General features: G+C 43.3%; 1 protein-coding gene across 2 annotated transcripts in view; it reads right to left on the bottom strand.

Annotated features, from left to right (window-relative positions):
- The window catches only part of PBX3 (PBX homeobox 3), a 213,124-nt gene extending 202,872 nt beyond the window's left edge, over positions 1 to 10,252 (bottom strand). The window contains exons 1-2 of one of the 2 annotated variants that reach the window (XM_077305400.1): positions 8,557 to 10,252; positions 7,263 to 7,336 (exon numbers count right to left, since the gene is read on the bottom strand). In XM_077305400.1, coding sequence (XP_077161515.1) covers positions 7,263 to 7,336; positions 8,557 to 8,753 — 271 coding nt within the window. In that variant the 5' untranslated portion in view covers positions 8,754 to 10,252. The remainder of the gene's footprint in view (positions 1 to 7,262; positions 7,337 to 8,556) is intronic. The other variant, XM_077305403.1, reaches the window with a different exon arrangement.
- Between the last annotated feature and the right edge of the window lie 2,935 nt (positions 10,253 to 13,187).

Genomic DNA, 13,187 nt, shown 5'->3' with positions numbered 1-13,187 from the left:
GTTTAATTTTAAAACAGAAAAACTGAGCATGGGTAGCTTCATTCTTGCATGACACCCACCAAAACAAAATGCATAAAATTAAAGCACATGTATGTAACAAGCCACCTGCTGGACAGCAGAGATCTGTTAGACAGGTTGAAGGTTAATGACAACTGAATCAACCCTGAATAAAAGCCCCTTAACCCGGCCATAGAATATCTGCTGCTTGTAGCCCATATGTGTGTGTGGGGGGAAGGGGAATTATACAAAATATATTTCCACCAAGACTTTCAATCAGGGATCACCAAAGCAGCTGCTAGCAATTTTTAAATAGTATAGTAACCAAAACACCACATAAAATTAACATTAAAGTTTCAACAATTCGAACATATCTTTAGGTATGCAGGAGGAGACAGGACAAAAACAAAAATCACATGCAGAGAAAGAACGGACCACTTTTGTAAATCAACATCTCTGCATGGCCAAATCAATTCAGAAACCTACAAGTACATAAAAATGGCCCTGAGACCCCACACATGTATGATTTCTGTTGTTTTTCACATACCAAGTGCCTGAGTGCTTCAAAACGTGCTTTAAGTATCATGTCTGAATTCAACTCAAGTCAACTCTGACAGGACTCAATCTTTATTAGAAGCTACCTTTTGACCATCTGTTAATGGGATTCAAGAGCTCGTCAAGCTCCCAATTCTGATATACTGTTGGAACATTAAATAAGTTGCATAGTTATATATGGATGAATATTGATTTCCCTGTTAATGGGGACTTTACACAAATGCAAAACTGAGGTACAGCCTTCAGGAGCAACAATATATAGTACAAGGAGCAAGGATGTGCCCATTTGCTCAGCAACATCTCTGTTCTTCATCACATCTAGTTACCAATCCCCCCCCCCCCCGCAATGGGTACACCATCAAAGATAGATCTCTCTATCATAACATAATTAACTGCTTTCTAACAGAAGACTGCTCAAAACCTACGCTGCAGCCCACAGGTCACTACGCATTACCAACTATGTCTTCCTACTGACCTTACAAAATACATATTAAACAGACTTGTAACAAGTTAAAAACCAAAGACGCACAGCCTAAGCTAATGAACATTTCAAGGCCGGAGGTTTCCTACATATCTGTTTTTTCTAGGACCTAAGTGAGAAGAACAAAGTTTTGATGGCAGCAAATCAAACTGGCAGCGCTATTCATTTCTCAACCTTGTCTGCATATGTTAGGGAGATAACACTGTGGGATATCTCTAGCATTGGGCTGAAAAAACACAATTCATTAGTCTGCTGATGAGCTCCCTCTTATTTAGTTTTTTTTAATAGATCTGCAAGAGCCTACAGAAATCTGAATTATTTAAATTAAATATTGTATGTATTTACTTGAGTCATACTTAACAGAACTGGCTACCAAAGCGAAGCAAAAAGTTTAACAAATTGTAAAAATGAAAAGAAAGAAAGAAAGAAAGAAAGAAAGAAAGAAAGAAAGAAAGAAAGAAAGAAAGAAAGAAAGAAAGAAAGAAAGAAAGAAAGAAAGAAAGAAAGAAAGAAAGAAAGAAAGAAAGAAAAAGAAAGCTAGGCAAAGGTTATCCAAAGCTATACTAATCACTTGGATAAGCAAATAGCATTAAACACGACTGGGATAGGATGGGGGAGCCTTTTTCCTCTTACTGTCAATTGAGAAACCTCAACATCTCATTCATACACAGGTGGGGGGAGGAGAGAACTAACGGCATTCAGATTTATGTAAAGTTATTTGTATACAAACCTATTAGTCATTCCTATTTAGTTTAAAATATTCATCTAGGCTTCAATCTGTGAGGCTTGAAATGCAATACAGACTGAGAACCAGGGGGGGGGGTTTGGATAACACCCCACACTTACAGTATTATGCTGTATCAATGCAAAGCTTTTGAGAGAGTTCTAAGCACTGATACAAAATCATCAGACTGTGCTTTGTCTGTGGTGTTCTGATCACAGCCATCCAAGCAGTTTGCTGCTTGAACTGAACAAGGATCACAAAATATTCACAGCATGGAAATAGGCATGCCTCTTCCATGGCCACAGAAAATGAATTGATGAATCTATTAAACCTGGTGCACAGTCTGGCCGGACAGCCTCACTACCAACCCACCAACAACATCAATTCATTTTTAATTTTGCGCTAAAAGGACCTAAGTCAAAACAAACATTTCAAATAATTGTATAACAGCTGATACGTTTAAAATATTTAAAAACATATACAGCAGTTACAATTTCAGGAGCAAGTTTAGATAAAGAGAGAGAGACAGAAGAAATATACACATTGAGTTAGTATTGACACAGGTCTGATTATACCTTACAGGTTCAAAGGGAGGAAGAAGGTGCTAGAGAAAAAGAGAAAGAAGCTACCTAATCAACACAGCTAGGTCCTCTGGTTAAGGTATTGTGCTATAACAGGATTTTTATGACCAAGTAACTATGGCTGGATCAAAGCAGCTTAATGCACATTTTTTAAAAAAGAACTCTATTAATAGTTGTTAGATCTGGTGGTGGGGTAGAGATACACTTGCAAATAGCTACAGGAACAATAGTTCGTTACTTCAGTCTTCTTTGATTAGTCAAAGAAATTTTTTAAATCTCTAAGATCAAAAATTTTAGTACCAACAAAAAAAAGGAAATACAAAAACATACACTGTTCCCTCAAATGCAACCATTGTTTAAGAAACAAAAGGAGAAAAAAAAAAACATACACACTCCCATTTACTGTTAAGCACAACATCTAACAATCATAATTTTATTCTAACTACATATATTTCTACATATACTCTCTCATATCATAGTTCCACTGCGTAATATGGTATTTGTTAAATCAGTATGCAAATACTGTTTTTTGGTAAAATACATAACTCAGTTCCTGTATCCTGTTCAAATGGCATTCAAAGCTTGTTGCTTATTTCAAATTTTGATAAAAAGCAGGAAAAAAGTTGTTCTATTTTGACTCATTGGCATGGCTAGGAGGAGCTGAAGTGTTCGAGATGCGGAGGTCCTCAGACATCAGCGAAGAGCTTTGCAATACAATTATAACAGAGGCGTTGTCAGAGAAAGGTGTTGCAGAAACAGTAAAAATGGCAGTAATAAACATAAAGAAGTTATTTCCCATACATTTTGATCTAGGCAAATGTGGAGAGGGAGGTAGCCTGTGTATGCCAGTGTTTCAATGTAACCAAAGTCTTTGACTTCTTGAAGCAGTAACTCTGAATGGGGACTCAGGACATTTTTAATTCTCATCTCTTCTCTTCCTACACCCCTCTTTAAAACATAAAAGATGGCCCAACCAGCCCAACCAGCCCAGCAGGCCTGTCTCTCCCCCTGCGGACACCTCCTGCAGCCGAGAAGTCCATTAAGTTTTATGATCTTCCCAAGTCAGTCCTGCTTATAAGCCTCACAAAGGCCACAAATCTGGCAAGACATCATGTATGCCATTAGGAGTTACTAGTGAATGAACGCAATTCAGGGTTGTAGTGGCATTAAATTAGGGTTTGGTTGGCAGCTGTCATATTTGACTCTTTTTTTAAAAAAGAGACACAACACAATTTTCTCTTTCACTCATACATGCACATCCATATTCACATAGAAAAAATTAGATTGTACAGTTTTTGGATCAGTTCAAAATTCCCTGGTACAAGAGCCCACAGGGAAAATACAGCAATGCTGCACTTGTTTTAGAGACTGTTAGAATTAATACACTTTTGTTTGGAGTTTTAGTTAACTAAATACAAGTACCGTGAAGCTGGAGGCTAAGAGTGATCTAACTATGAAGGGACATCAGTCAAGATGACATGGACATATTAACATAAGCTCACAGGTGAAAAGAAAAAACACATAGTGTGCAACAGATCCAGCTATTCACAAAACAAGCACTTTGGGATGAGTCAATAAACAACATACAGTTTAACAAAATACACAACAGCACAGCTGAAAGCTATCACTAGAAGACTTCCAAGACCTTATGGCTCATTTTCCTCCTAACTCTGGGTGGGAGACTACCAAAAAAGACTAAACGCTATGTGGAAGAAGGCAATGCCAAACCACCCTGCTCATCTTTTATTCTATGGTTAGGGTTTCCATAAGCAAGGTGCTCTTTCAAAAGAGAAAGATATTTTGTGCTGCTTCCAGGAATATTTTGCAGATATCACATTCAACTTTTTTTGGATGGGAAGGGATGAATGTTATCACTCCCATCCCGCCCCAAAAATTCTTTTACTGAATGAGCATCTCTATCAAATCAGACAGTAGAAGCCTAAATAAATTATGTCAAACTGAAACACACAATACAAAGGAAAAACACTTGATGTCTTAATGAATTGAATATACCCTCTGACTCTAGAGTAGATTTTTACTCCAAGTAATTTGATAAGCAATACGCTAAATAAAAATGTGTGCATACATGGATGCACTCACTCATCACTAACTGCACAGAAGTAAACAAAGCACAATGAAAAAATGCAGTCACCGCTACAGTATTAGAACTACCAGAACAGACACAACTAAAACTATAGGTTTAGATTTCCTTTTCTCACCACTTCCAACCCTTGCGTCTCCATTTTTCTTTTCAACTATGTACAGGAAAACCCACCAAAACAACTTTCTTAGAGTGGGAGAGGAAGGGGGGAAAACCTACTTTTTTGCACACATACCTTTCCCACAAAAGTATTAGCATATACAAGTTGCAGAAGTCTGGAATCAAATCACACAGAAGTGGGGGTGGGGAGAAAGGTGGGGATACGAACAACACTTCTTGAAAGACACCCCAGAGTCTTTATACTGGAAGTTTAGAGCTCGCATGAAATAGAAGAGGTAATACATTATGTACACGTTTGTTCTTGCAGAGCAAAATAAAGGTGGGGGGAGCATAAGAATGATCAGGCCACTGAAGAGTGGAAGTCACCCATTATTTTCAGAGAGAGACAATGAAATACAAGATATGCAAGAATTTGCCTTCACGCTTCTTTTGCTAATGCATACTTGACCATTTCATCTCAGATGGGCAATCTTGAATGAGGGCTGTCCTATAAAAACTCTTGGGGGTGGTGATGGTTGGAGGGGTGATGCATTTTTTTCCCATCAATCATTCAGCACATCAATCTCACCCCCCCCCCCCCAGCTTTTTGAACGGGTAGGATTTTGGCTCTGGCCAGATGGATAAGCCCACCCTTTGTTGTACCTATCTGTTTCACAGAAAATACAACTTGGGGGTAACAAAACAGCATTTTGGCTAATGAGAAGGCTTGCCAAATCACACTCAATTCTTGACAGTTGTCAGCATCTCTTTTCTCCTGACGGAACCATAGTCCCTGTGAACACCCTACAACAAAATTCGTCAGTCCTGAAAAGACTTTCTCCCTTCTTCACTCACCTTTGACACATGGGTGACTAGATGTCCCTTCAAATAGGGAGATCTTAGCTGCTGGGAAATAAAGGATCACAGGGATCCATGCATGCTGCACTGAAATTTGTCTGCTGCAGAACATCAAAGACAGTCAGCTCATAAGCTGGCCTAGCATCAAAGTTTAGAAATAAATAAAACAAATGCAAAGCAAATGGGGAGGGGGAGAAGGTACAAGGCAAGATCTATTTTCATTTGCACAATGCAACTGATGATCCCCCCCAATATTCAGCTGTCACCAGAGAACAGAAGTTCCCAACAATTAGAAAAACAATTTCTAATATGAATTTGAGAATTATGGATTTTCTACTTATTAAGACAGAAATGCTTACTATATTAGTTTATAAATGTATATATCTAATTTTCCCCGCCCTCTACAACTAGTAGTCTGTTAGTTTAGTTTTCAAATGTTAGCTACCCAAAGACACATATAAATAATTTCTTGGCCTCCAGGACAAGCTCTCATGTTGCGCAAAGCATCCTATGCAGTTAGATATGGTTTATTATCAAGGTCTTGTTGTCATTCCCCTCTGTCCTCCTCAGCCACTGCACCCCTGATAATATATATCTTTATATAAACACAAAAGTGCTACGGGACAGGTAAGACAACTTATAAAATCAGAAATAAAACAAATTGAGAATCTGATATGCTGCCATTAAAGTCAGTTTCATTGCAATGTTTTAAAAGCACTGTTATGCGGTAAATAAAATGAAATTTTGTTGTTCTCCTTACACGTGTTCGCAATTAATCACCACTACTAGCTCCTGGCCCCAATCTATGGACTCTGCTTTCATACAATATATCCTCCATATTCTAGCATTTCCATATTGATCCTAAAGCCAAACAGAAAGGCTTCTACAGCCAAGGCAACCCTTACATCATGGACTGGGTTTCCTAGCTTCTAAGCAGTTGAATGAGCAAAAGTTTTGCAAGACATATGCAAGCGATGCCAGTTAGGTTGTAGTGTAAGGATACTAAGTGCTCCTAATTACAACACAAAGGTAATTCCTGGTGGTATAGCCTTCAGTTATAACAGCTCTTGGAACTGATTTTTCCCCTTTAAAGATGTTTGCATTTTATGAACCTGCCTGCCAGGAGTATTTGGGTCCCCCCCCCCCCACTGCATCCATGGATTATTTATTTCCCCCTCAATATGTAACCTTTGTTACCCAAAAGGGATTTTCAGGCAAGTACCAATAACCATGGGTAAACCTTCTCCCCTGCAAGATGAAGATGTGCTGAAGACAAAAACTGCCCCCATGGCATTTCTAAAGAGCAGTCATTCCCCCCCTACAATACAGAGGCACTTAAAGCCATTGACTGAAGCCCTCCAGTTATGCATCTACTGGCAACTTCCAAGATCAACAGAAGAGCAGCCCAAGAAAGTTGCCAGCTCTGCTGGGCTCAGATGGGCTGCTCTCTGCAATAGGCTCCTCTGGTCCCTTGCATCGCTTCTTTAAGAACCTGACACTCAAAACAAGGCAGGGGAGGAGGGGAAGAGAAAGAAAAAGCCTGGGGTCCTCGCTGTTATTTTCTTTCGATTACAGCCAGAGGGAAAATTAACCCTGAACAGGGACACACGATGGTTTTCGTTTGTGTGTCATGGTGTGCTGGGATTATGAATTGTAAAGAAATTTCCTCCTTACGTTCTCCCCTACCTCCCAACCCAAAGATCAGAGACAGACAAGGAGGCGATGATCAAAGATGGCTGCGGTTCCTAAAGCAGCTCTCCTGTTCTTCGCTTAGAGAAGTATATTACAATATTTACCTATGGGGGGGAGAGAAGAGAGGGGAGAAGGGGCTTGTTTTTAAAAGATGCGTAACTTGTGGTGTCCTACCTGTTTTCTCTTTGATTTCACAAAGGACACTAAACAAAGCAGGCTTCATTCTGTGGCAGTTCAATGCATGCTTTCTGCAAAATAAAGATAAACACAGAGAGAGAGACACACACACAAAAAGGGTATTAGAACAGGCTATTTGATAACAAGAAGCCTTTTCTGTTATGGGGGGAAAGTCATTTTAACAGGGAGGGCCTTTATTCTTTGTGTTGTGATCTGTGTCACGGAGTAAGCAGTTAAGATAGTGATTAGCTATAAGGAATAGAGGCAAAGCTATACTCTTAAGGCACAGCGCAACAGGAGTAAATGCCCTGTGGACAGACTACCTACATTAAGGAGAAAGGTGTCTGAACTTAGAGAAGTAAACTCAGTGTTAGGGGGAGGAGAGAGAACCCACTGCCTCCTCATCAGTAAAGAACGGAGTGACAAGAAGACATCCAGACAACTCCAGCTGCCCTGCCTGCTTACCTGCCACTCGCAGCCTGGAAGTGATACCCAAGTGTTTTTGTTTGTTTATTTTTGCTTCCAGATATTTTTTTTTGGGGGGGGGGGGCTAAAAAACAAGGAATCTCATGTGAAAATTTCCTGCCATTTCTTGGGCACATAAATCACAGCTTGTCAAAGCTTTCCAATCCGCTACATCATCATCACTGATTTATGAAGGGGAGAAGAGGAACTTCCAGAGTTCAACTACACGCTTTGTTTTGTATTTACTGAGATTTAGAAAGGGGAGAGGGGGGACATGAAAGTCACTCCTGACCCAACATTGTTTTGTTAGCTTTTTATCAATCTAACTCTGTGAGCACTTTAAAGACAAGGAATGCAGAGAAGTTTTTTTTTTAAAATCACTTCTTTGCAGGAAATTCAAAGCCTTCCCAACATCAAAGTAAGATGGGACTGCATACTGGACCTTCCTCCCTACTTCTTAACACCAGGTACCAGTGTTTGGAGGCATGCAAAAAGGCGGGGGGGGGGGGTTATTATCAATAGCCTACATACAGTATCAGTACAATAAGGGGGGGGGGGGAGTCACACATGCCTGGCGTTCCTATTCAGACCAACTCTGACTGCTGCCCCTGGCTTGCTTTTTACAATTTCTCCTCCAGTATTCCGAGGCTACCTTTAATAGCAAGAATCTTTGGTTCCCTACCGTGAAATTGACAGGAAGGCTAGAAACAATTTTACTCCGCATATAAACAACACACACAGAGGAGCGCACAAGGCACACACACAGCCAGACTCACAGACATCACAAGGTTGGAGGGGGGGGGGGGGTTAATTAGACGGAACCAACTTTGCTTGCGCCTCATCCAAGCTCTGGTCCGTGATGGTCATGATCTGGTGCAGGATGTCTCCTATGTCTTGCTTTCGGCCGTCGCCGTCTGCCCCTTCGTGTCCGTGGGGAGGAGGCAGAGCCATGCCCCCCTGCACCGAGTGGCCAGCCAGGTTCACGCCGGCCAGAGTCTGCAACATCCTGGACTGCTCATCCATACCTCCTTCCGCAGCCCAATCAATGCACTTTTAGAGACGAGCAGCAGCAAGCGGCGGCAGGAGCAGAAGAAACGGTACGCCGAAGGAGGAGGAGAAAAAAAGAAAGGGAAAAAATTATAAGCGCTTCGCGATCGGAAGGTGGTTTTGTGCTGGGGGAGCAGGGAAGAGAAAATGCAAGTAAATCGCTGGATCTTGTAGTGGATTTCAGTTCCTGTTCTTGAGGGGAATAAAAGGGGGGAAGATATCAGTGTTTTGATATTTGACCGGATCTCCGTTGTTTATTCCACACTCTTCTGCTTTCCAAAGCAGTAAATCAATCTCTTCTTTAGTTACAATCTTCTTTCATCATATTTGTGGCTCGGATAAACGGCCTTGATAAGGTGTCTGTAGATTTCTTTCCTTGGTACAATCTTCATCCAAAGCTTTTATTATTTCCTTTTGGGGGTTGGGGTGGTGGAGAAAAAAAGTTAGTTGCTTGCTTATGTCCTTTATTTACTTGTCTTTCCCCCCCCTAAACACCCTCTTCTTGGAAGAAAGAGGGGGAAAATATTTTAAAAAGTAAAAAACAAAACAAGCTTGCTTTCAAATCCTTAAAAAAGTTACGAGTGTGGCACAAGGTAGGGAATTTTAAAAATCCCACATACAAACCAAGCCCCTAATTGCAACATTTGAAGGGGGGAAAAATCGAAGCCAAAAAAAAAAAACAACAACAACAGGAGAGGGGAAAATAATTGCCCTTTCCTCCCTCGGAAAAAAAACAAACAACAAACCGATTCCAATGTCTGTACAATAGGGGGATAAAATAGCAGCGAAAGTTTGAACTTGTGCAAAACAAAAAGAGCGGATTTTTTAAGGGGGGAAAGTTTTTTTAAAAAACACACAGAAAAAAAATATTAATTACACCCTCTCTTGCAAAAAACCAACGTGCAAAAATATCAGCCAGCTGGAATTTATGAGCCCAGCAGCTCAGTGACTGTGTGTGTTTTATGTTGTTTGATGGCCGCTTTGGTGAGGGATTGACAGTCTGCCAATGCCACTCACTCACCCTGCAGACGTGTCACCCTGTGAAGGAGGAGAGAAGCAGAGAGAGAGACTAGAGGGGACGTGGGAGCCAGCCGGAGCCACGCCCCCTCCCCGGGCTCGCCCCCTCCCCTCTCCTCTCGAGAAAAAAAGGCGGACGAGCGGCGACGCGGCCAAGCCCCGCCCCCTTCCCGGGGTTGTGGTCCCGCCCCGTGGAACTTCTGCCTGCTGCGACGCTCCCCGATCCTCCCCTCCCGCGGATCCAGCAATATCCCGGCGGCAATTCACAAGTTTCGAGAGCGGCGGAAGCGCCGTGCCACGCTCCTCTACTCGGCAGTAAAGCCCGCTGGGTCGACGGGCTTGCTCGCAGGGGACAGGGCGCACCAGGGCGGCCAGAGCATCCCTCGCTTGGACTCCCTCTGCGCTAAAGCCGGCCGGCTCGCCTTTGCCCGGCGGCGCCAGAGCCTCCCTTCGCTCTCCTCCCCCACCCCCCGGGCCTGACCTCTGGCCAGGCTCCTGCCCCGACTGCAGGCGCTGCCCCCGCCGCCCTAGAAGTTGGCAGCCCGCGCTTCTGCCGCCTCGGGCCACCCGCAGCCCCAGCGGCCCTCAGCCTCCCCCGAGCCCCGGCTCAGCCAGCCCCTCGTCTTCCATCAGGCCGAACCTCGCTGCTCCCCCCCCTCTTCCTCCTCCTCCTCCTCCTCCTCCCCCTCCTCCCCTTCGCTCCTCAGTCACGCTTATTCCGCAGTTTGCTCTCCCGCTCCCCCTTCCTTGTCAGTTTCTGACAAGAAGCTGGGAATGTTTAAAGGAGCCCCGGTGTGTCAGTTGCTTCTCCCCTCCCCCACGCTCTCCTCATGACCCCTCCTGGCCACAGACCACGGAACCCGCATGAGGAGAAGAGGCACGCGTTCATGGGGCTGCCCTCAACATTCCCACTATTTCCCCTACTATTTCTCAAGAGTTGGCTACCTCTACGCCCCGCCCCCTTCTCCCTTAGCCCCGCCTCGAAGCCCTCCGTGTGCCCCACCCCTTAAAGGGCCCTTGCCCCGCCCCCTGATCTTCCCGCTCTTTAGTTAGCGTCTCCCTGTGCAATCTGGAATTTCTTTTCCTCCCCCACACACTTTTTTTTTTATTTTGCCTTCGTTCTTTTTCGCCCCACCCATTTTGGGGGTGTGGTTTGCTTTATTGAGTTTGAACTGCTTCTCGAGCCCCCTGTTGCCAGGGTTATCTTAGGCGGAGTGGCTGAGGGGGGGGTGTGAAGGAAAGAAGTCCGCCAAGGTCTCAGAGCGCCGCTTTGTCCTGAGGGGGTCCCGCCGTTAGCACAAGTCCGCAGCTCAAGCCGACTAACAATACAGGTTCAAGTCAATATACACCCCACGCGCGCGCGGCGCCGCCGGCCAATCAGAAGAAGGAACGGGAGAGGACGACGTCCAACGGCAGAGGACGGCTGTAAGGGACAGAAAGTGGGCTTCGGAGCGTTCCGGTCTCGCCCCCTTGGCAGGGCAACTTCTGATTGGGGCGTTCGAACGGTCACGTGCCCGGGCGCTCGGACGGGCGGGGGAGGCCGCACCTCCCAGCCTCTGATTATTGTCATGGCAACGGCTAGCCTACGGAGGGAGGGGTTGGGGCTGGGGGAGGCTCGGTCGAGCGGCCGGATGGCTTTCCTCGCGACGCGTCCCTCGGGATGGCGCTTTGCCATGGCAACCCCAGGACCCTTTACGCGGAAGTAAGCCCTTCGGATGCAAAACTGAACTCCCCGGGAAGTGTGCCGAGCCCAATCCGGGGAATGTTTACTCCCAAGTAACAGGAACCTTCTCATGAGTGTCAATTCCAAGGACTTTGTGCAGGATGTTTTCTCAGAAGTAAAGCCTTGGAAGCAAGGGCTGACTTCTGCATAACCCTTAGAGTTTGTACCGCTAATGCACGCATGTTTCCCTTTGAATTAATTACACTGATCTGTATAGGACTTAACTGTACTGGAAAACATAGGTAAGGTCAAATCGCTTCCCGTTTCGAGAAGGCACGAGCCGTAACGTGGTGACCGTAATCACGGGATCAAGGGAAATGCTGGTTTTCCCAAGCAGGCAAGCCCAGGTAAAGATCGACAGCGTTTGGATGGTGCCCTGCTTCGCAGCTCATGCTATGCGCATTTTTTATACCGTGTAATCTGCCTGTGAGCCTGAGAAAGTAAAATAAATGGAACTTATAATTAGCATTGCGGTTTCACTTCCAATAATGAATTTCTTTGGGGTGACCTAGGAGTCCTGCATGTTCCATTCCTAAAATCACTGGAGGATGGATAGAAGCAACCCTTATCTTGTAATACCTCTGTTCAGATATAATATCCTCATGTCAGGATTTTTGGTACATTAAAACTGATACAACCCAGGGTGGAAGTGGAAATTGACAATCTCAAATTGTCCCTGACAGTCATTTACACTTTCCTCCTAACTAACTTAACCTAATAAAGTTCTCATTTAGAAAAAAAATCTAGATCTCCCACGTAAAATTTATTTAACAGCATAGCACCTTGGGCTATAACTATTTATGAAAATATTTATATGAACATTCTGTTTACTATTATTTATTAATGCCACATTTAAAAATATTACACTGAAAATGTATTCCATTGCACATTACTAAATAAATTATGCTTGTAATTTCTAATGCATTTTTAATTATGAATTTATCCATGTCTCCCTTTATTTATGATTGGACTGCTCCCTGTTGCAGTGTGGCATATATAATAATAGACACTCTTAATGAAGCATTCTTGGACATTGCATATGATAAAGTGTTCTTAAAGTATTTCATTTTATGTTTTTTATGTTTGTTTTTTTATAGGCAGTCCAAGAGTGTACTAAATAACTTCTATCTATTGGCACTTCAGTGTTTCTTTGCTTTCTGGTCAGTTGACTAGCAGGAGCACAAAGGCTCTTACTCGAGAGTAGGCCCAGTGAAGCTTCTGGATAGACTTTCAAAGGATTATCCAGGGGCAGCTACAAAACCAACAATCTATGCCAAAACTTTCAAGTACTCCAGATGTCCCCATCTACCATGCATAGTCTTATCATCTGAAATTTGCTCCTAATAAATCACTGTCTCTATTTTTGACTTTTGGGGAGATCCCCTCCCCATTGTACCCTATCTTTTTCTTAGATGTAAGGCAGCTAATGACAGTATTTTAAAAATCTGCCACGCAAATATTTAAAAGTTTAGCCCAACAAAATGTCTCAGTCATAATAGTTTTCTCGAACTAAAATGTAGTTCAAACACACGTACTCAGCAATGCTTTATGAGCCCTTCTTAAGGCAAACAGGCTTGCCATATTGCCTCCCCCAAAAGATAGTGCCTTGGAGGAAGTACTGTTTCCCTGGTGTTTCTTGTTGCCTAGTTTTATTAATTTATACTTTGGTC

The sequence above is a fragment of the Paroedura picta genome, chromosome 12, assembly GCF_049243985.1.
Source record: "Paroedura picta isolate Pp20150507F chromosome 12, Ppicta_v3.0, whole genome shotgun sequence".
Lineage (NCBI taxonomy): Eukaryota > Metazoa > Chordata > Lepidosauria > Squamata > Gekkonidae > Paroedura > Paroedura picta.
Note: the sequence above shows the minus strand (reverse complement) of the source record. Positions and strands in the feature narration are given on the sequence as shown.